Source organism: Garra rufa, chromosome 17 (genome assembly GCF_049309525.1).
Source record: "Garra rufa chromosome 17, GarRuf1.0, whole genome shotgun sequence".
Classification (NCBI taxonomy): domain Eukaryota; kingdom Metazoa; phylum Chordata; class Actinopteri; order Cypriniformes; family Cyprinidae; genus Garra; species Garra rufa.
This window is the reverse complement of record NC_133377.1, coordinates 37,624,957-37,650,470: the sequence shown is the minus strand read 5'-3', so window position 1 is coordinate 37,650,470 and position 25,514 is coordinate 37,624,957. Positions and strand designations below refer to the sequence as shown.

Genomic DNA, 25,514 nt, shown 5'->3' with positions numbered 1-25,514 from the left:
ATATATATATATATATATATATATATATATATATATATATATATATATAATTGCTTTAATATATTTGCTATCACATTTATTATTACATTTATTATATATTTAACATTAACATTTACCAGGAAAAATAGTAAAAGAAAACATTTGGTATTTGTTATTACAGTATATGTTTGTTAATTATTTATTTATATTTGTATTTTTACATTTTGTAAAGTTTCATAATTAGTTTTTTGTTTAGTTTTTTTCTGATGTCTATTTAGTTTTTTTTTTCAGTTTTACTTTTAAGTACTTCAGATAAACTAAATTTTATTTTTACAATTACTGTTTTCTTATAAGAATATTTAATCTCTTTAGAATTTTTTGTTCGTATTTCTAATTTATTTGTATATTTATTTCTCTCTCTGTCTCTCTCTCTCTATATATATATAGAAAGATATAATTGCTTTAATAATATATAATATATTATATTAATAAAATAGTATATAATAATTAATACATATTAATATATTACTCATAATACATATAATATACAAAATATATGATATTAAAATATGACAATATAAAAAATATAATTGCTTTAATATATTTGTTGTATAAATTGCACTTATTATATATTTAACATTGATTTTTTATGTACACAATAAAATCAATTATATTATGTCATGACATTATATATCACACAGTCAATAAAACATCTAATAAAATAATACACATGAAACAAATACATCTAATTATTTTTAAAAAAATTAGTAAAAACTTTTTTTTTGTTCTGATGTTTATTTAGTTTTTTTTCGTTTTTTTCTCAATTTTAGTTTTTAGTACTTCGGATAAACTAAAATAAAATGATGCCCCAACAACTAGCTGAAATAAAACAAGCTTAAGCTTTAGTTAATTTATATTTATAGTTTATTTATATTTTAGTTAATGTTTCTTTTTATTTCATTTTGATTGTATTATTTATTGGATTTAATTTTTTTTTTAAGTAATGTTTTATTAAGTAATGTTTTATTTTATAATGATATAATGATTCTCACCTGATTTGGTTGGTGTTCATACTTCACATAGTGTGAAATAAAATAATTAATAATAGTACAGTATTATTGAAATTTATTCATTTAGTTTATTTTTTAAATAAAACAATAAATAATTGTGATAATACAATTATATTTTAAAATAAAAAACAGTATTAAATAAAAATGCAATTATTTTATAGTACACTTAAAAAAATACAATATGAATATTTACACTATTTATTTTTAACTTTTGTATTTTTATATGAATTTTCATCATTTTCAAACCTAAAATACGTAAGCTTTTATTTTGGCGGGTTGCCAGCAAGTAAGCACTGGTATATGCGCTGGCAGTTTTAGCGCTGCCTCAGCGAATGAATGAAATGTCACAGTCTTGTGTTTTGCTCTGAAACAAAAACATAGCCTAGAGATTTATGCTTTCAGTTTGAATGGAAATCTTATACAGTACTACAGTCTGTCAATCTAAAACAGTGATTGTGCATTAACAACTTAAACTTATTATCATAAACTATAAACACCCCTGTTAATTTTAGTTTTAGTTAATGATAATAACCACAACAGCTTCTCAGAGACATTCTGATAAGTAACACCCACCTGCCAATCACGTCCTTGCATTTTTACTCATTTTCTGGTTGGCATGAAAATATGCCACAATGCAGAAGTAAAACACAGATGCACTAACATCTTCAGGCATACACTGACCTGAGCATGCGCACTAGCGCGGGGATGCCGCCCGATTTGAAAATGGCTAGCAGGCCCTCACGCTGGTGCGAGAGGCTGTGCAGGACGCTGGCAGCGCAGCGTGCCGTCTCCAGGTCTCCGGTGTTCTGCATGGCCCTCACCACAGCTGACACCATCTGAGGAGACTGCATGAGCACACGGCGAGACGCCTCCTTCCGTGTGAGCTGGTTCACAATCAGTGCTGCCTTGTTTACCACCACCTGCCATGGTAAAAGGAAAATCAGACATCTTGCATGTCAAAAATTTAACTTCAACTTTCAAGTCTGGTATTCAGCAGTACATGATATGATGTGTGATCCTGGACCACAAAACCAGCCATAAGGGTCATTTTTTTGAAACTGAGATTTATACATAATCTGAAAGCTGAATAAATCAATGTTAGGATAGGACAATAGATACAACTATTTGAAAATCTAGAATCTGACAGGAAAATATTGAGAAAATCACCTTTAAAGTTGTCCAAATGAAGTTCTTAGCCATGCATATTACTAATCAAAAATTAAGTTTTGATATATTTACGGTAGGAAATGTACAAAATATCTTAATGGAAAATGATCTGTACTGTACTGTTCACTTTCAGAAAAATTTACAGATGATGTACTCATCCCTTTGTCATCCAAGATGTTCATGTCTTTCTTTCTTCAGTCGTAAGGAAATTGTTTTTTGAGTAAAACATTTTAGGATTTCTCTTCATATAATGGACTTCTATGGTGCCCCCGAGTTTGAACTTCCAAAATGCAGCATTAGAGGGCCCTAAACGATCACAGCCGAGGAAGAAGGGTCTTATCTAGCAAAACGATCGGTTATTTTCTAAAAAAAATTATAATTTATATACTATTTAACCTCAAATGCTCGTCTTGTTTAGCTCTGCAAGACAAGCTTTTGAGATTAAAAAGTATATCAGTTGTAAATGTTTTTAGAAAATAACCAATCATTTCGCTAGATAAGACCCTTCTTCCTCGGCGGGGATCATTTAGAGCCCTTTGAAGCTGCATTTAAACTGCATTTTGGAAGTTCAAACTCGGGGGCACCATAGAAGTCCATTATATGGAGAGAAATCCTAAAATTTTTTCCTCAAAAAACACAATTTCTTACGACTGAAGAAAGAAAGACATGAACATCTTGGATGACAAAGGGAAGAGTACATCATCTGTAAATTTTTGTTCTGAAAGTGAACTACTTTAATATCCTAATGATTTTTGGCGTAAAAGAAAAATCAATCATTTTTACCCATACAATGTATTTTTGGCTATTATTACAAATATACCCGTGCTACTTAAGACTAGTTTTGTGTTCCAGATCCGCATATAGTAACAGTCAGGGCTTCACATTAACACCCGCCAACCCGTCAAATGTGGGTGGATTTTAAAATTTCGCTGAAATTTCGGCGAGAATGATTTTGATTTTATTACACTTGGTGTAAACGGCAATTGATAATGGATCATGTATTGACAGTGAAAAGGTCACGACAGTCGAGGATTGTGCAGCCTGTCTGTGTGTGAGACAATTATATGGAAAAGTCAATGTCGCTGAAGTTTGAGTCTTTGGTCACAAGTCCGAGTATCTCATGTATTGAAATATTCCTATTTACGAAGTGGTTTTATAGACTATAGACAAAATATATGATCTGGTTTTTTTTTATTATTTCTTTTTTTTTTTTGATGGTCCAAACAAAAATAAATAAATAAATAAATAAATACAAATGTTTACAAGTTTTTGATTGGTAACAGCCCTATAGTGTCTTATTAAATTAGGTGAAATTATGACTAAAACATAAGAATTTGAAATGAAAGATGACACATATATTTAATACGGTTAGGAGAAAATGGCATTTACAGTGCCTTGCGAAATTATTCATACCACATTTTGTTATGATGCTGCCTTATGTTAAACTACTTTAAATTACTTTTTTCCCACATCAATCTACACTCCCTACTCCATAATGGCAAAGCAAAAAATAGGTTTTTAACATTTGTGCAAATTTATTAAAAAAATAAAAAACTGAAAAGATCCTGTTGCATAAGTATTCATACCCTTTTCTGGGACACTCGAAATTTGGCTCAGGTGCATTCATATTGCTTCTAGATGTTACTACACTTCGAGTGGAGTTAAACTGTGGCAAATTCATTTGAATGAGTATGATTTAGAAAGGCACACACCTCTCAGAAAAGGTCTAACAGCTGAAAATGCATATCAGAGCAAAAGCCAAGTCCTGAGGTCAAGATAACTGCCTGGAGAGCTCAGTGACAGACTTGCGTTAAGGCAATGATCTAGGGAAGAGTTCAGAAAAAAATCTGCTGCATTGAAGGTTCACAGAAGCATTATCCATAATGGAAGACTAGGACTCTAGAAAATGTCTGCCAGCCCCCATCCAAGCTGACAGAGCTTGAGAGGTGAAAAGGTGAGGCAAAGAATGTCAGATAATTGCCAAATGCAGATGTGCAAAGCTTGTCACATCATACCCAAAAACACTTGAGGCAGTAAAGATGCTTCAACTATGTACTGTGTTAAGGGTATGAATACTTATGCAATGTACTTATTTCAGTGTTTTATTTTTAATAAATTTGTAAAATTTGCAAATCTGGTTTTTGTTTGTCATTATTATGGTGTATGGAGTGTAAATTTTACAAATTTATTAAAAATAAAATGCTGAAATAAGTACATTGCATTGCAACAGGATCTTTTCAGTTTTTTACTTTTAATAAATTTTCACAAATGTTAAAAACCTATTTTTCGCTTTGCCATTATGGAGTAGGGAGTGTAGATTAATGTGGGGAAAAAATCATTTAAAGTAGTTTAACATAAGGCAGCAACATAACAAAATGTGGAAAAAAATGAAGGGGTATGAAGAATTTCACAAGGCACTGTAAATAGGCAAAAAAACAACAACCTGGAAATCAATTTAAATAAATTTTTAGTATGCATTAACTTTAGTCATATAAACTGTAATTTCCCAACAACAAAACTGTGGCCAATGAAAATGCTGAGTGGCTAATCATTTTGAAAAACCACTAGCCACAGTGGCTGGTGAGCAAAAACGTTAATGTCAAGCCCTGGTAACAGTATAGTAGCATTAGTCCGTGCATATCACCCAAAAACAAAATTTAGTTGAAAATGTATTCACCCTAAGTCCATTCAAGATGTAGATGAGTTTGTTTCTTCAACTCAACAGATTTGGAGATGGATCCTTTGCAGTAAATGGGTGCCATCAGAATAAGAGTCCAAACAGCTGATAAAAACATCACAATAATCCACAAGACGACTTCAGTCCATCAATTAACGGCTTGTAAAGCAAAAAGCTGCGTGTTTGTAAAGGCATTTTAACTTGAAACAGTAATTTCTGGACAAAATACAAGATTATAATACATAACAGCACTTACTCCAGTGAAAAAGTCCATCTCCTGTTGTCCTAACACATCAAAATCCACCAACATGTTTGTTTAGAACTGTTTTGGACTGTTTTTTTTTTTCTTGTAAACTGTGCTTGATCTGTGCATATTTTTCTAATTCAAATGAGACAACTTTTTAACTGGATAAAAGCATTATTATGAATAGACGGCTCATATTTTAGCTGGAAGCAATGGTTTGAAGTAAAAAAAACGGTTTTCTTGAAAAAAAAAGTAGATTTCACTTCACAAGACATTAATTAATGGACTGGAGTCGTATTGTGATGTTTTGGTCAGCTTGCTTTCTGACGGCACCCATTCACTACAGGAGATTCATTGGTGAGCAAGTGATATAATGCTAAATTTCTCCACATCTGTTCTGATGAAGAAACAACTCATCTACACCTTAGACGGCCTGAGGGTGATTCAAAATTCAGTAAATAATCATTTTTGTGTGAACTGTTCCTTTAATTGGTGACTCATCACAGTATTAAAATTGCTCAATGTATATAAAATTGTAATATATGTTCCTAAAATAAGAAACTGTAAAGTGTTAATATGCAAAAACATGCAAACATATGCTAAATTATTCACATGGTATGACTAGAAAAATGGAGAAATATGGTTTCTAAATGTTTTTTAGACTTTCAATGGTTGCATGCTCTCGGCAGCCGGTAATTTAACTTGGAAAACAGATCATATCCTAAAGTTGTTTTTCACATCATATCGTAGCACATTTCAGTCTTTTATTTCACTTTTCTCCTTCAATATTTCTAGTTCGTTCTGTGAGATTATTTCCCATCTTGCAGAAGGAAAAGGGTAATGAAAAGATTCATCTCATATCATCACACGCACTCCCAGTCTTATTCTCAGAGAATGACAGCTACACTCTAAAAAGTGCTGGGTTAAAAAATAACCCAACCATAACCCAGCTGCTGGGTAACTATGGGACAGAACACGCGTTGGGTTGTTTTGACCCAAGTGCTGGGTTAAATCATTTGACCCAAAATGCTGGGTTGTTTATTTGACCCAATCAGTGGGTCAGATTAACTGTGTTGCTGGGTTAAAAACTACCAAAATATTGGGTTATTTATTGTCTAATTGCCTTGCTACCTTTATATTTACCAATAATAATATATAAATCACAAAAGAATGTAAAATTATTATTGTTTTTCTGTAATACAGTTACACGACACAAAAAAATGAATATGTAAATGTCATTTTAATGAGTTTTCATATTTCTTTTTAATACAGTTTTCAAATAGGTGTAGCTGTCACACATTTTGTCCAACCCTTAAAGACACAAATAACGGTTTTAGTAGATCAGTTTCTTTTAAACACAAAACTGTAAACAAGGCACACTATATTCATATTCTTTATGTCAACATTGCAGCAGCAGAACACTCAAAAATGAATTATTACCACATTAGAATCATTCCAAACATTGTGCCATTAAAACTAAGCCAAACAAAGAGTCCACCAGACAATTCTTACAATTTAAAACATGTTTCAAGTGGCCAAAAAAAAAACTTCACACATGAAGACTTATGTCCATCAATATACTGCAAGCTGGAGAAATTCCCAGGCAACAAGTCCGCTTCAATGGCATGGCCTGGAACAATGGCGAAGGTCTAGAAATGTTGTTGTCTCATCCCAAGGCTCAAATCCACCATGTTGGTCCCCACCTGTTAATTATACGGCATTTAGTCTTGCAACATTACATTTTAAGTTAAGTGTATTTTATGAACATAAACACAGAGGCATGAAATAAATGCTCATTTTACTTCTCAACTTTTCATACAGTTGTGGTCAAAATTATTAGAAAACTAGTATTTTCACCAGCTAAATAAGGTTTTAAGTCAGTGATTTCTATCTTTTGCTGTAGTGTGTCAGTAGGAAATATCGGTTTACATTTCCATTCATTTTGCCATTAATTGTGATAATCCAGTGACATTTTTGTTCTGTGCTCCACACAGGATCTGATCTCATCATCATCCAGAAGAACTGTGAAAGCGTCACCAAGATGCTCCAAGAGACCTAACTGCAAAGCTACAATACTGTTAAAAGTTTTAAGCACTTGTCTAAAAATGTCATAAAATGACGCTGTCAAAAATAATGTCATAAATAAATGTTCTTAATCAATTAACCTTGATTAACTAAATTAAATCAACATTTGGTTTGACCGTCCTTTTGTGTTTAAAGCAGCTTTTGCCCTACACTAGGTGCACTTGCACATAGTTTTTCAGGTAGCTTTGCAGGTAGGTCTCTTGAAGCATCTTGGGGACGTTGTCACAGTTCTTCTGGATTTAGTCTGTCTCAGTTTGTTCTGTTTCTTCATGTCATTCCAGACAGACTGGATGATGATGAGATCAGATCTCTGTGTGGAGGATTGGCTGTTGTGCCAATGTAAACTGATATTTCTCACTGACACACTACAGCAAAAGATAAAAAACACTGACTTAAAATCATTTTTTAGCTGGTGAAAATACAACTGTTATAATAATTTTGGCCACCACTGTGTTTATATATATATACATACACCCTTATTAGAGCAGAAAACGTAAAACAAAACTTACAGGTTGTACGTCAATGAATGGCCTCCGGGATTCCGTGGTTGTGGGTCTGAAGAACTTTTATCCAGAGTGGGCAGGACTTTGAAAGCACTTTCCCCTTTAGCATCTAAACCATAGGAATAATATGCAAACTGTGAGACATATTTTATAATCAAAACAACAAACTGAAACACTTTCATATGAAGATTTCTTCATTCCTTTAAATAATGCAAATTAATTCCCACCCTCATTCAACTACTGCAGGTTAAGTTTAGGTATGGGGTCAGATTCAGGGATGTAGAATATGCTCATGCAGAATAAGGCATCAGTTTGTGCTTCATAAGTACTAATTGACAGCCAATATACAAGCTAATAAGCAACTAGTTAAGTGTTACTGTACCATTGTATTTACCAGTTGATGTGTGTCAAATACAGTTGCATATGTTTTTTATAGATTGACATCTTATAAGAAAAAGCTTACCTTAAGTCATGTCACCTTATCCCTTGCTGAGCACTCGCAAGAATTAGGTCTGCAACTGTAGCCCAGTCTTCAAAAAGTCTGCCTCTGGATATAGCTTCCTAAAGTCTTGTGAAATCTGATAAAATCTGAAAAACAAATGTGGTTCAATAAGTTTAAGGTTTATACTGGTCTCCTAGTTTGTAATGCAACACAGGCATTCACTAAAATGTCGTTCACATGCCGCGCCTAAAAACGCGTGAAAACGCAAGACGCGTGGCTTTCTCATTCTTTCCAAAACGCAGCTTGCTCTCACATGGCGTCTGCCGTTGCTAAGCAACCATGTCCCGTGCCTGGAAAAACGAGCTTCCATTATGAGCCTATATAGGCATCTACATCTGAAATAACAAACTTCAGTGCGCAAAAAACACGACATGTGAACGTCCGCATACACCACAAGAGATTAAGTCTAACTTTACATACTGTAATTAAGACAACATTACATTTAAGTAATAAACAATAGTACATACCAGTCATATTGTGGTTTAACATTATTAAAGTAAGGGACATAGCGTTTTAGCTAATGCAGATAAGTTACCTCAAGGAAAAAAGCGCGAAAATGCTCAACATAAAACATATGGATCTATCGTTGGATTCGGCACGTCGCAGACATTTACTTGAAAAAATATGCCCTTAAAAGATAAATTTTTGTATGGAATTATCTAATTTTGACAAAACATTACAAAGCCATACAGTATGCAGACAGTAAAGGAACTTACCCCCGTATTTCTGACCTACTCTTTCCATAAGGCGTTAAAATAAAGGCCATCTGTATACTGTAAGTTATACAAATAACACTACACACACACACACTTTATATAACAATAAAGCGATTGTTGAGGCAAAAAAGTACATCGCTAGGGCTAGGCTAGGCTGCTTAAGTTACAACGTTCGTCATTCACGGAATAAAATGCCAACCCCGCACAGCGACATATCAAATATTGCATTAAACAGTGAAATCAGTGTGCTCTAAAACACAACTTATTAAAAATAAAGGTAAATAATGATATAATCATATTAATTTACCTTATAATCCTGCTTGCTGCGAGGTGCGTGACCGCCTGGCGAGGAGACGAGTGAAGAATCCAGAATGTTCGATGAAGTGAAAAAAATAAACAAACCGGTTGGGTCAAAATAACCCAACCCAGGTGTTCATAGTGAAAGAACCCCTTATAGTCCATTAGACCCAGCATGATCAACCCAACTGTGTGTTTACAGTGCCTCAAACAACCCAACATTTTGACCCAGCACAATTAACCCAGCAATGTGTTTACAAAAATAACCCAGCACTTTTTAGAGTGTACTGACTCAAAATGTGTAATTTTACTCCAAATCATTTAAGATATCAGCTCATGTGGTATATAAAGACAGATTTTTGTTATCTCAGTTCCTGTTGGGTTTTCTATTCTTAAACAATTCTTCGTTTTTTTTAATTAAAAGGTTTAATGTGATAATTATATGTGCATTTTCATTTGCACCTGGTCTTCGTCGGCCAGCAGTTTAGTGAGCTCTGGTACGGCGCGTGTTGCCAGCTCAGCATCATCTTGATAGTTGATGAGATGTACGATGGCTGTTTTGAGGAGCTGCGAGGGCTCGGCCAGTCTCTGCACATTGGTGGGCTGGTCTGGATTGCTCTGTGCGGTGAGCACCGTCTCTCCCTCCACCAGTGTCTCGGGGAACATGGCCGCACGTACTCGCTGGGCTCGAGTTAGACTGTACTGAGCCTCGATATCTGAGTACAGATGAAGAAAAGGTCATGTCAAACCAACAAGCCAGTCAAGGTGATGCATTACAATCATTTTAACACTTATCACTAAGTAATATCATTGATTTGACAAACTGAATTGATCTGAATGACAGCTGTCTTCTCTAGAGCCGCTTTATAGCTGAAGCAAAATGAAATTGTTTATTAAATTTGTCTAATATATGATGAGGTTTGCATCATTGATTCGTTTACTTTTCTATTTAATACTGTGAAGCTGCTTTTGAAACCATCTCTACTATATAAAGCACTCTATAAATAATGGTGATATTACTGATATGAGATGTTTTTAGAAAACAAAAATCAATGTAAGTAAGCTACTGATTTTATGAAAGGTAGCCCGAAAAGGGTAAACAGACAAAACGTTTTTTTTTTAATTATAACATTTAAATTAATCACTTTTTCCAACAATTTGTATATTATTATTATTATTATTACTACTATTACTATTAAAGTGATGTTTCAGAGTGTCACAGTTAGCAGGTGGTTGAGGAGTGGAGATGGAGAAGGAGAACCGGAGTAAATGAAATATAAAGTTTATTAAATAAAACACTGAATATACAAACAAACAAAAACCAGGAGCATGAACAGAGAACGTAACGTTATCGACGGACAAAGGGCAGTGAGCAGACACAGACTTAAATACACAGAAGACAGGGCGTGGTTACAAACGAGATAACAGGATGATGAGGGGGAAATACAAATATGGGCATGATCAAACCAAATGGAACTAAACACTAGGGGGAGACAAGGACTAAACCATATGAATAGGAAACAGAGGGGGAAAAACACTGGGAAAACAGAACAGAACAGCGATATAATCCTGACACAGAGCCAGTATTACTCTTTTGTAGACTTTCCGTATCACACTTTAACTATTTGTATATTATTATTATTATTAAAGTGATGTTAAACATATTAGATTAATCATTTTTTCCAACAATTAATATATTATTTATTATTATTATTATTATTATTATTATTATTATGCTATTATTATTGTTTATTAAAAATATTTGTATATTATTATTATTATTAATATTATTATTATTATTAAAGTGATGTTTCAGAGCCAGTATTACACTTGTGTAGACTTTCTGTATCACACTTCAACTTCACATAATACTCATAATAATAATAATAGTAATAATAATAATAATAATAATAATAATAATTTATTTAAAAATATTATATTAAACACTTTTTCCAACAATTAATACATTATTATTATTATTATTATCATGATGATGATGATGATGATGATGATGATTATTAAAGTAATGTTTCCGAGCCATTTTTACAAATTTTTTTGGACTTTTGTTTCACACTTCAGCTTCACATGATAATAATAATAATAATAATAATAATAATGCTATTTTTTTTAAATATTATATTGTTCACTTTTTTTTAATTATTTGTGTATTATTATCATTATTATTATTATTACTATTAAAGTGATGTTCCAGAGCCAGAATTACATTTTTGTAGACTTTCTGTATCACACTTCCGCTTCACATAATAATAATAATTTTATAAAAAAGATGACATTTATCACTTTTCCCAACAAATAATATATTATTATTATTATTATTATTATGCTATTATTATTTTTATTAAAAATATTACATTAATCACTTCTTCCAACTTTCTGTATCATACTTCAGCTTAACATAATATTAAAAATAATAATAGTAATAATAAAAATTTTATTAAAATAAGATTTAAAATATTATATTAATAACTTTTTCCAACAATGAATATATTATTATTATTATTATTATTATTATTATTATGGTGATGATGATTATTATTATTATTAAAGTGAAGTTTTATACTTTTTGGGACTTTTGTTTCACACTTCAGCTTCACATATTAATAATTATAATTTTTAATATAACATTAATTACTTTTTCCAACTATTTGTGTATTAGTGTTATTACTATTAAAGTGATGTTTCAGAGCCAGTATTACATTTTTGTAGACTTTCTGTATCACACTTCAACTTCACATATTAATAATTATTATTATATAAATATTATTATTATTATTATTATTATGCTATTATTATTATTTTTATTAAAAATATTACATTAATCACTTTTTCCAACTTTCTGTATCACAAGTCAGCTTAACATAATATTAATAATAATAATAATAATAATAATAATAATAATAATAATAAAATTATTAAAATAAGATTTAAAATATTATATTAATCACTTTTTCCAGCAATTAATATATTATTATTATTATTATTATTATTATTATTATTATTATTATTATTAAAGTGAAGTTTTACTCTTTTTGGGACTTTTGTTTCACACTTCAGCTTCACATATTAATAATACATTTTTTTTTTTTTTATTATTTTATTATTTAATAAAAATATTACAGTAATCACTTTTTTTGGTGTATTATTATTACTATTAAAGTGATGTTCCAGAGCCAGTGTTGCATTTTTGTAGACTTTCTGTATCACACTTCAACTTCACATCAAGGTTATAATAGTTTTGGATTTTTCATTAATTTTAGTTTTTATTTCGTTTTGACTTTTTGTTTTCAAATTCAGTTAGTTTTAATTAGTTTTAGAGGCAGATTTACTAGTTTTTATTAGTTTTTATACTTTGAAATTGCTTAGTTTTAATTTAGTTTTTATTAGTTACAGTGTTATTTGTAGTTTTTTTTTTGTGTAAATTAGGATATTTGTCAGGTGCATGATTCGCAGACAGACTATTGACACGTGACATCACAGACTACGTGGTGCCGTACGGGTAAAACACCTGGCATAAAACAGGCAATGTGAAGTAGCCTAAATAGATTTTTATTTCAACCCAAAAGGCTTATGTTGTAATAATGGCGGCCCCCAAAGGTAAATTTAATCAACTTAGGGTTGTACTTAATAGTGCTGTTCGGGCACCAGACAAGGCAAAGATTCCAAATTTTGCCAAATAAAAAAAATAATACACAACACAAACATCAGATGAGAATGAAGTGGAAAACAATATATTTACTTTTTTTTTTTTTCGTTTTCACAGCATTAATAAAAAAAAAAAAAACATGAATTCATTGAGAAAAAGGATTTTCACTTGCTCAATTCAAAAAGTCCAATAGAAAGTGAAACCATAAAAAAGAACACTGTTTCGTTTTTAACTCAACTGGAAACTCTTAAAATTCACCGTTTTCACACATCACAAGACAAAAATCAAAAATGAGAAAATAAATTTAGGTTCGATCAGTTTGCAGTGTGTGTTGTGTGAGTGCGGGAGCGGGAGTTTTCGTGCAGTGTGTGTGCGCATCTGCTGCGTGAAGCAGGCAGCGTCTGGTCGGCCAACCAATTTACAAGCCGGGACACAAATCTTTGGAGCTTCAGCGGAGTTTTATCAGAAGAAGAGAAACTATAGCACTTGCGGCAGGCGAACCAGGCTGGACTTAAGTTGCAACCGGTATTAATGCACCACCAATTTTCTCCGATGTTTTGGCGTTCACACTCGGTCTGCGCAAGCAAACAATCTAACACCTTTGGTCACAGTTTCTTTCAGGTACCGTTTCCTTCACGTTTTTTTCCTTCCGCTCACTCCCAGACTTCCGTTTTAATTAGTGGGCAAGGTGCAAACGCCGGTATAGATTTGGATCCATATCGCCACAATGTATTTACAAAGACGAAAACGAAGGACGTTTTTGCTATAATATTAGTTAGTTTAAGTTCGTTTTGTATACACACAAAACAGTTTAAGTTAGTTTTCGCTTTTTTTTTAACTCTCGTTTTTATTTTTATTTCAGTTAACGAAAATGCTTTTTCAATTCTATTTTTAGTTTTTTCGTTAGTTTTCGTTAACTATAATAACCTTGCTTCACATAATATTATTATTATTATTATTATTATTATTATTATGTGAAGTGTCTACAAAAATGTTATACTGGCTCTGAAATCACTTTAATAGTAAAATAAAAATAATCATCATAATAATAACGATAATGGTGACATTATTATTATTATTAATGTGATGTTTCTGAACCAGTGTTACAGTTTGTATCACTTTCTGTATCACACTTCAGCTTCACATAATATTAATAATAATAATAACAAGAAGAATATATTAATTGCTTCTTCCACAAATTAATACAATCAACATCCTGACTGTACCTAACATTGCAGAAATGTAGACCTTGTGCTTTAATGCAGAGTAGATGTGCACTTATCAGCTATTTTACCAGCTACAGGACCTTAGATGTGGCTCGTCCAATCAGATTTCAGATTCCATATAACCCACAGTATATCACACTATATTTTGTAGGGTGATGCAGCACAGACGTGGTTCAGGGCACATTTAATAACAGAATAGATTGACACCTGAGAACCAGAGGTGGGAATAATGGGAGCGCGCCTGTGACTCGCCGAATGAAGTGCAATCCATGCTGGAAGCGTCAGAAAGGGGTCTTCGGAGGTTCTGTTTTGATAGCAATAATGTTCAAACCATAAAAAGTGAACCTACTGAACTGAGTGTTTGGATGAGTTTCTAAATGTCACTGGCTCAGGGCGGACAATAAATTTGCAGCTTTCTTCCACTACGTAAGCACATATGCTGCCATGGTGAGGAATCTATTTTAAAATCCCCAGATATTTACAAGTGACGACACGCACCATGACAACAAAGAATAATGAGAAAACCACAGGTACATTTAATATGCATCTTGCAGAGATAAGCAATAAGATTCTCTGAGCCATAGCGCAGCGGTTAAAGGGATAGTTCACCCAGAAATGAAAGTTTGCTGTTAATTTTCTCACCCTCAGGCCATCCAAGACGTAGGTGACTTTTTTCCTTCAGTAGAACAGTGAAGATTTTTTTTGGCTGAAACTGTGATCCCTGGTGATTCATAAAATGCAAGTCAATGGCAAAAGTAAAAAAAAAAATCATAACAAGGAACAAAAAATTATTACTGCGGCTTTTGACGATTTATTGCAGTCTTATGAAGCAAAACAATCAGTCTGTGCAAGAAACTGAATATTATTTACAACATCATTACCTGTAACTCCGAACCTCCAAAAAATCAGAAATCCAAATCCAATTCCTTTCTGCGAACTGATTCTTTCAGACAGTTTGTTTAAAAAACTTTCAGGAGATTGTTTATGTAATCATGCAATGATGTCATGTATACACAATATTATTATTAAAGCACCCAATAATTATGTAAAACGTGTATGTTTTACATGTATAACGCATAAAGTGAACAAGCCAGAAGTGTTTCCTCAGGTCAGTGACTGTTGGAAGAACTGGAGCGCTAAATCAGTTCATCCTTCATAGGATCATATACACCAGTATTTTGGCTCATTGTTGGTCGAAGTGACTGTTAGATGTCCAAAAGTGAACTTTTAGACTAACTTGCAAACTGTTTCAGATTATTCAGTCCGAACTGCTGAACTGGTTCAACTAGTTCACCAAAAAGGACATCACTCTGGACCGTTTGCTTGAGACTCTGGATTACAGGTAATAATGTTTTAAACAGTGTTGGGGGTAACGCATTAAAAGTAACGCAAGTTACGTAATAATGTTACTTTTTCCAAGTAACTAGTAACACATTACTTTTTAATTGACAAGAAAATATTTGAGTCACCCCCCCCCCATTTATTGATTAAAGCTCTCCTGTCCCCATGTTGAGAGAAAATTGTGAGTAAGATGTTGCCGACCTTCGATGATCCGATTAATCCATACTAATAAACAAAAATTACTCAAGATAATCTAACATTTGTTTTCCTTTTCTTTATTGCTGAAGAGTTGACATTTTTTCTTCTGCGGTCTACTGTACAGACGTGAACTTACTTTTCTCTAAGCCTGAGGCTTTTGGTGTGAAAAGGCTTTTCCATTTGCCAAAAACAGAACTTTTTATATTAAAAACAAACAAGCAAGCCCTGCCCTGATTTAAAAAGTAACGCAAAAGTAACATAACGCATTACTTTCCATAAAAAGTAACTAAGTAATGTAATTAGTTACTTTTTCAGGGAGTAATTTAATATTGTAATGCATTACTTTTAAAAGTAACTTTCCCAAACACTGGTTGTAAATAATGTTCAGTTTCTTGCACAGACAGATCGCTTTGCTTCATTAGACCTCAATATATTGTGAAGAGTCACTGGTATTCATTTTGTGTTCCTTAATATACTTTTATTATTCTCAAAAGCATGCAGCCACTGACTTGCGTTTTATGAATCACAGCAGTGTCATTTCCAAAAGTGAGTTTTGATTGAGTAACCTGAAGATCTGTGCTGCTCGAGCTGCAAACTGTTTCAGACGATTCAGTCCAAATTGCTGAACTGGTTCAACTAGTTCACCAAAAAGAACCGGTTCAAAAGAATCATTCGTTCATGAACCGAACATCACTCTCGACTGTTTGCCTCTGGATTACAGGTAATACTATTGTAAATAATGTTCAGTTTCTTGCACCAACCGATCGTTTCACTTCATAAGACCTCAAAATATTATCAACAGTGTCACTGGTGTTCATTTTGTGATTCTTGATATACTTATTCTCAAAGACATGCAGCCTCTGACTTGCGTTTTATGAATCACACCAGTGTTTTGGCTCATTTTCGAAAGTGAGTTTTGATTGAGTAACCTGTAGATCTGTGCTGCTCGAGCTGCAAACTGTTTCAGATGATTCAGTCCGAATTGCTGAACTGAATCAACTAGTTCACCAAAAAGAACCTGTTCAAAAGAATAATTTGTTTATGAACCGGATATCACTCTGGACCATTTGCTTGAAGCTCTAGAATAAAGGTAATAATGTTCAGTTTCTTGCACCGACTGATCTTTTAGCTTCATAAGACTTCAATATATCATCAAGAGTCACTGTTTCAGATGATTCAGACAAAATTGCTGAACTGGTTCAACTAGTTCACCAAAAAGAACCGGTTCAAATGAATCATCCGCTCATGAACCGGATATCACTCTGGACCATTTGCTTGAAGCTTTAGAATACAGGTAATAATGTTCAGTTTCTTGCACCGACTGATCATTTAGCTTCTTAAGACCTCAATATATCATCAAGAGTCACTGTTTCAGATGATTCAGCCCGAATTGCTGAACTGGTTCATCTAGTTCACCAAAAAGAACCGGTTCAAAATAATAATTTGTTTATGAACCGGATATTACTCTGGACCATTTGCTTGAGACTCTGGATTACAGGAAATAATGTTGTAAATAATGTTCAGTTTCTTGCACAGACCGATTGTTTCACTTCATAAGACTTCAATATATCATCAAGAGTCACTGTTTCAGAATATTCAGACAAAATTGCTGAACTGGTTCAACTAGTTCACCAAAAAGAACCGGTTCAAATGAATCATCCGCTCATGAACCGGATATCACTCTGGACCAATTGCTTGAGGTTCTGGATTGCAGGTAATAATGTTCAGTTTCATGCACCAACTGATCGTTTAGCTTCATAAGACCTCAATATATCATCAAGAGTCACCGTTTCAGATGATTCAGCCCGAATTGCTGAACTGGTTCAACTAGTTCACCAAAAAGAACCGGTTCAAATGAATCAACCGCTCATGAACCGGATATCACTCTGGACCAATTGCTTGAGGTTCTGGATTGCAGGTAATAATGTTCAGTTTCATGCACCAACTGATCGTTTAGCTTCATAAGACCTCAATATATCATCAAGAGTCACTGTTTCAGATGATTCAGCCCGAATTGCTGAACTGGTTCATCTAGTTCACCAAAAAGAACCCGGTTCAAAATAATAATTTGTTTATGAACCGGATATTACTCTGGACCATTTGCTTGAGGCTCTGGATTACAGGAAATAATGTTGTAAATAATGTTCAGTTTCTTGCACAGACCGATTGTTTCACTTCATAAGACTTCAATATATCATCAAGAGTCACTGTTTCAGATGATTCAGACAAAATTGCTGAACTGGTTCAACTAGTTCACCAAAAAGAACCGGTTCAAATGAATCATCCGCTCATGAACCGGATATCACTCTGGACCAATTGCTTGAGGTTCTGGATTGCAGGTAATAATGTTCAGTTTCATGCACCAACTGATCGTTTAGCTTCATAAGACCTCAATATATCATCAAGAGTCACCGTTTCAGATGATTCAGCCCGAATTGCTGAACTGGTTCAACTAGTTCACCAAAAAGAACCGGTTCAAAGGAATCATCCGCTCATGAACCGGATATCACTCTGGACCATTTGCTTGAAGCTCTAGAATACAGGTAATAATGTTCAGTTTCTTGCACCGACTGATCATTTAGCTTCTTAAGACCTCAATATATCATCAAGAGTCACTGTTTCAGATGATTCAGCCCGAATTGCTGAACTGGTTCATCTAGTTCACCAAAAAGAACCGGTTCAAAATAATAATTTGTTTATGAACCGGATATTACTCTGGACCATTTGCTTGAGGCTCTGGATTACAGGAAATAATGTTGTAAATAATGTTCAGTTTCTTGCACCGACTGATTGTTTCACTTCATAAGACCTCAATATATCATCAAGAGTCACTGGTATTAATTTTGCGTTCCTAGATATACTGTTATTCTCAAAGACATGCACCTGTTGACTTGCGTTTTATGAATCACACCGGTGTTTTGACTAATTTCCCAAAGTGAGTTTTAATTGAGTAACTTGTAGATCTGTGCTGCTCAAGCTGCAAATCATTTCAGATGATTCCAAATTGCTGAAGTGGTTCAACTAGTTCACCAAAAAGAACCGGTTCAAAAGAATCATTCGTTCATGAACCGAACATTCTGATCAGTTTCTTGCACAGGCTAATTGTTTCGCTTCATAAGACCTTAATATGGATATTAATTTTGTGTTCCTTGATATGCTGTTTTTCTTCTTAAAGAAGGCAGCCGACTTGTATTTTATGAAGAGCATGGTTTCAACTAATAATCTTCTTCACTGTTCTGCTCCAGAAAGAAAGTCACCTACATATTGGATGACCTGAGGGTGAGTAAATTAACAGCAGATTTTCATTTTTGGGTGAACTGTCCCTTTAATGCATATCCTCACATAAACTATGCACTTTTTATGTCTAAAAAAGCAAATTCCCAAAATAAATAAAACAGCACTTTCCAAATGTTGCACAAGTCCAGTGAAATGACAGACCCTCGCAGAAGGGTTCAATGCTGCTGACTCTAATGTGAAATTTCGGAGGCCCTCGGGTCGTATAATTCATCAAAATGTTCCGGAGAGGCGAAAGGAGACCTTTGAAGGGGAACACATTACCTGTGGCACTCTCGCCGGCGCTGGCACTGACGCCGTACTTCTTGCTGTACTCAGATTCGTCCTCGTCTCGAATGGTGGTGGCTCCTGACTGAATTCCTGAATCTGAGGCGTAATACGTCTGCTGCCACTCCTCCACCTTCATAGCCCCCTCGGCCTCACTCACTGTGGAAGATGAGCATGAAAATTAGCAAATATTTGACAGAGGCTTAGCGCTTCAGATGAAGATTATTTCAAATAGAGACGCCAGATGTGTTTTGATGGAAAATAATTCACCAATTAAACATTTTGGGATGTTATATATATATATATATATATCCTGTGATCAAACCTGAATTTTCAGCATCATTACTCCAGTCTTCAGTGTCACATGATCCTTTAGAATTATTTCTAATGTGGTAATTTGTTGTTCATGAAACAATTAATATTATTATTATCAATATTCAAAACAGTTGACTAAATTTTTGTTCAGGATTCTTTGATGAATAAAAAGATGCAAAGGTCAGCGTTTATCTGAAATAAAACCCTTATTTAACATTATACACTATACCATGTAAAAGCCTGGAGCCAGTATATTTTTTTCTCCTTTTTTGAAAGAAAGAAATTATAGAAATTAATACTTTTATTTAGCAGGGATGCTTTAAATTCATCAAAAGGGATGACAAAGACATTTATAATGTTACAAAAGATACAAAGAATTTCATATAAATGCTGTTCTTCTGAACTTTCTATTTATCAAACTATAAAAAAAACTGAAACCTGAAAAATTTGTAACCTGAAAAATTCAGCTTTGAAATCATAGGAATAAAATACATTTTAAAATATATTAAAATAGAAAACAGCTATTTTAAATAGTAAAAATATTTCACAAATTTACAGTTTTTCTGTACTTTGGATCAAATAAATGCAGGCTTAGTGAGCCGAAGAGACATCTTAAAAAAACATATTCTGGTAGATTACATTAAATTATACTTGTTTTTTTTTCATATACATATACATATACACACACAAAGACACACACAATAATATACAATATATATTATAATACATAATACAATAATATAATACAATAATATACAAAAATAATATTATATGTATAAATGCTTGTACTTTTGATTGAAATATCAAATGTTATATAATTCAATATATATATATATATATTATATAATTGCAATATAAATGCTTGTAATTTTTTAGAACTATCGCAAAGTATCAAAACACTATAAAATTGTATAATAAAATATAAACAAAATAAATTAAAAAATATATAAATTATAAATGTATAACAAAATAATATAACATTTTAATAATAATAATAACAACTATTATATCAATTATAATATTTTTATTAAATATTATTATATTTTTTAATAATTATTTTTAAACACACACACAAAAAATGCTTGTAATTTAGATTATCCAAGATATCATGAATGTATTATATAACTGTATAATATATATAATTGTTGTAAACAAAATGTGAACAGATATATATACTTTAATCTTAATATTGTATTAATTTAATGTATATATATATATATATATATATATATATATATATATATATATATATATATATATGAATATATATTTAAAAACTTTGATGTTTATATTATACTATTTAAAATAAAATACATATTTATATTCTGCACTATTTGTAAGTCACTAATAAGCAAATCAGTGACAATGACCATGTGAAATCAATGCTTTTGACATAAAACTCAAATGCTGCTCTAATTAAAATAAAGGAGGCAAGAATTAAATACTGTGACATTGAGATTTATGCAAATTTTATTCGCTTAAATTTTTATGCTGATAATATCGTTTATTAATTTTTATTAATATGAATTTACATTCAGTTGCAAAACAGAGCATGAATGAATTTTGGTTCTATTGTATCTACATGCCACTTTACCTACATCTACATAATATGTCTGCTGTTTAACAAAAAGGTCAGTTCAGGAAAATATATTAACAATTTTAAAACGTGAAACTAAGCAATTCTTAAATGATTCAACTTACTTTGCAGTGACATGACCACTGTCCAGCCTTTTTACAACCTGTGATAAAACACAGAGAAAAGTCTTAGACTGCATAGAGAACAGGAGAGACGCAGTATGAATGCAGTGATCTGCAATGTGAAGTGACAGCATGCACCAGTTTAGAGCGAAAAGCACCACTGGGACTTAAAAAAATAGTGAGCAGGCAATGCTATTTATAAAACTACTGCATAGAACGATCGCACAAATCATAGGAGCTTCCCCAAAGTGGAATTTCAATGCTTCATTTGTAGTTCACAGTCTGAGCAGAGCAGCTCGATGAGACCTACAGTTTACATTCTCAAGGACTGAGAGTCTCCAGAGGCTGTTTCAACGCAGGTTTATGTTTTTAATGTCTGCATCGTTCATGACTATAAATAGAGTAGACTACAGGCGGAGATATGACTGGAGGTGAAGGCCGATCAAGAGGAATGATGGATAAAGATGACACCTTCGTCTGAACCCACTTCAGAAGCATAAACGGCTCTGAGATGAGAACTTAGCGCTGGAGAACACTCAACTTTCATTTCTGAAAGAAAAATCGATTTGGGAAAAATCATGAAGAATGTCACCAGCCTTGCAAACAAATAGTGAGGAAAGTGCTGTATTCATGCATTTACAATATTTAATTTCTCAACAAATCTGAACCACGACTATTAAAACCAGGAGGTGAAATGAAAAAGGGTTTGAGCCACCATTTAGAGTTGAAATCCTTCTTTGAGACCTTGAATGTGCTCTTGAATTAAATCAAATTATTATTTATTTATTTTATTAATATTTTAGTATTAAATATAAATAATTATTTATTAAAGAATTTAACTTTACATTAATAAAAAACTGAAAAATAACCATAAGTGATGTATGATCAGTATTTTATTTATTAACAAAATGTATAATTTAAATATAATATTACTAAAGCATATCATGTTTATATTAATAACACCAAAAATAACAGTAATAATTATGTAGTCATATTGTTTTAATTTATTAAAATAAAATACAATATTTTCATTATTATTCATTTTAAGGATTTATTTAATGCATACAATTTTGACATGAAAATAGTGATTAATTTTTTTAATGCTTATTAATAAAATTTATATTTTATTTAAATAAATATATTTAATATATATTTATTACATATGTATAATATATAATATCTATATATTTTATTAAATAAATATAAATCATATTTTTAAATCATATAATTTTACAACTGATTTTTTTTACAACTGAAAAATAATCATAAGCGATTAAAATGTATAATGATTAAAAATATTTTACTTATTAAAATAAAATGTATTATCTAATGATAATATTTCCCATTAAAGCATATAATTTTTATATTAATAACACCAAAAATAATGGTGATACTTGTTAAATATTATAAAGAATTTATTTTGTTATTTTTTTAAAGAAAACACAATATTCCAATTATTTATTTTTAAGATTTATTAAACGCATATAATTTTCACATAAATATAATATGAAAATTAATATAATATGATTAAAAAATTCTAATGCTTATCAATAAGTTATATATATATATATATATATACATATACATATATATATATATATATATATATATATATATAATTTTTTTTTTTATTATTAAATACATATAATAAAATTATTAAAGCATATAATTTTACATAAAACAAATTAAAATATTAAAATAAATGTATTATGTAATAATTCACATTGTATCATTTACAATGATACATTAATAACACTGAAAATAGCTGAAAATATCATTTAAAAATATATAACAATTCTTAATAAATAATATAAATAATATAATAAATAATATTAAAATAAGATGCATGCAAAATAAAATAAAATATTGGATTTACTATTTAATTATAATATTTTTTAAAACATTTAGTTTTACATTGTGATAACTGTGATAAGTGATTAAAAATGTAGAAAGAATTTAAATAAATGATTTTACTTATTAAAATAAAAATATTAAAATTAAATGCATTGTTTAATTATAACATTTACCATTAAATAATGTTTTTTTTACATTAACAGTGTTAATATAACTTCAAATTTATAACAATTATAAAAGAACAAAATTAGCTGTCATGCAGCAGTTGCTTTATTTATATCCCTACATAAAACAACACTAAAAGTAATGCATTATAGAGGACATTACATACTTTTAGCAGCAGTTACAATTCGTTGACTTTTATGAGGACTTCTTGACCTTTATAAAACAGTGTGATAGAAAGAACACTTCGATTTCCGACTGTCAATATCTTCATATCCCAATGCACAAAACTAACTCAAACTCAAATCAGATGCTCTCTCTCACATTAGTGATGCAGAAACGAAGACAAGGTGCTGAATTTTAATACGAATATAAAAACGAAAGAGCGTATCATCAAAAAGTGCCACAAGAAAAGACACAATTTCTTTCATAAAAGCAGTGACTAATCCATTTTACCTCTTTGAACTACTTCCCCATGGTATCACATCTTACAAGATCTTATTTTTCCTTTTTTGTTTCCTTCTTTTTCAATTTAAATGGAATCCAGCTTAAAAAGGAGCCTCTGTTTAGCATTCTCTCCTATATCTCGCTCCTGCCCTTTTCTTGTCGTCAGCTTCTCTTTATAAAACATTCCAGTATGAATACAGTTTGCCGCTGTCCCTCAGTTCCATTCGGCATATGGGGATTTGCTAACTGCTGTTATGCCACCACGTGCCCTGCATTTTCCACACTCATTAATCACATCAACACACACACATCGAGTCCGCCTGGTCAACTCTAGACAGATACGGCACTCCAGCAGTCAGAAAACACCTTAAAACTGATGAAAAGTGGAAGATGTCTTAAAATAGTGAGCAGCCACGACACCGGAAGAACTTTTAGCCTAGTAGGCATTAAATAGCCATTAATTATGCATGCACTGGTTAATTAAAAAAAAGTTTTCCAGGTTAACAAGGCTTAAGACGATGTGTGCATTGTGTCTTCTTTATTCCACTGAATTTTACATCAAATTACCATGTTTAATAGGCACAGTTCAACCAAAAAATTAAAAGGTTGATATGAAGGTTGTACATCGTTGATGGCAACTTGCACCAATTAGATGCGAAAGTTACTGTACACTGACCTAAATTACTTTACTTAAAAGTTTTAGAAGACTTTAAAGGAACAGCTCACTCAATAATGAAAATTTGCAGTAAATGTACTCACCCTCAGGCTATCAAAGATGTAGATGAGTTTTGGGGGAAATGTAGCATTACTTGCTCACTAATGGATCCTCTGCAGTGAATGGGTGCCATCAGAATAAGAGTCCAAACAGTTGATGAAAACATCACAATAATCCACAAATAATCCACACCACTCCAGTCCATCAATTAACATCTTGTGAAGTGAAAAGCTGTGTGTTTGTAAGACAAATCTATCACTAAAGGACACCTCGGGTATATACAGTAGCTTAAATAATGTGGCTTACTGAAATATGTAGTAGAAAACCCATTAAAAAACGTTATTTAAAAAAATCCACATAGTTTAATACATATTTTTGACTATGGGGACACTACTGGTGCAACCTGTTGCTATTTTTACCTCAACACAACTCGGAAAATAAAAAACTGATACGATGCCACATTGTGTGGTATTTGGTTGTAATTTTTCAGTCGAAGGGCAATAAGAGAAGCAATGTAAGTCTTTACTGCTTTCCTAGCGATTAGTAAGGGAGAAATGAATGGAAGATGCCGTTGGATAAATAAAACTTCCTAAAGACCTGCGTCTTTGTTCTCTCCACTTTAGCCTTGATGCCTTTGAGGCTTGTAGTAGGTCACAGCTACTGAAAGAGCTTACAAATGGCAGAGACAAGAAACGCTAGATGCCATCTTGGCAGGATGCAAACATGCAGACGCAGGAGTTTTTCAGCACAGATTTCACATGGTTCCAGGGGTGTTAAGACTCCTTGTGACGAATTGATGGTACAGCATTTGGTTTAAAGGGAACCTAGGCTACGCTACGCTATTTTTACCGCAACACAACTCAGAATACAAAATACTGGCACGCTGACCACAGCAACTGAAAGAGCCTATAGGTGGCAAAAAAAGCAAAAAGTTCATTTCAGTAATTCAACTCAAATTGTGAAACTCATGTATTAAATAAATTCAATGCACACAGACTGAAGTAGTTTAAGTCTTAGTTTTTTTTTTAATTGTGACAATTTGGCTCACATTTAACAAAAAAACACCAATTCACTATCTCAACAAATTAGAATA

General features: G+C 32.1%; 1 protein-coding gene and 1 long non-coding RNA gene across 2 annotated transcripts in view; both read right to left on the bottom strand.

Moving 5' to 3' along the window:
- The window catches only part of jupb (junction plakoglobin b), a 119,277-nt gene that overhangs the window by 27,002 nt on the left and 66,761 nt on the right, over window positions 1–25,514 (bottom strand). The window contains exons 2-5 of the mRNA XM_073821498.1: window positions 21,247–21,284; window positions 19,228–19,389; window positions 9,703–9,956; window positions 1,731–1,969 (exon numbers count right to left, since the gene is read on the bottom strand). Of these exons, the coding sequence (XP_073677599.1) occupies window positions 1,731–1,969; window positions 9,703–9,956; window positions 19,228–19,389; window positions 21,247–21,259 (668 nt within the window). The 5' untranslated portion in view covers window positions 21,260–21,284. The remainder of the gene's footprint in view (window positions 1–1,730; window positions 1,970–9,702; window positions 9,957–19,227; window positions 19,390–21,246; window positions 21,285–25,514) is intronic.
- LOC141289204 (uncharacterized) lies at window positions 7,731–9,502 on the bottom strand. The gene is made up of 3 exons (XR_012339870.1): window positions 9,251–9,502; window positions 8,189–8,313; window positions 7,731–7,834 (listed from the first exon to the last, which is right to left on the bottom strand). It is a non-coding gene; the product is annotated as an uncharacterized lncRNA (long non-coding RNA).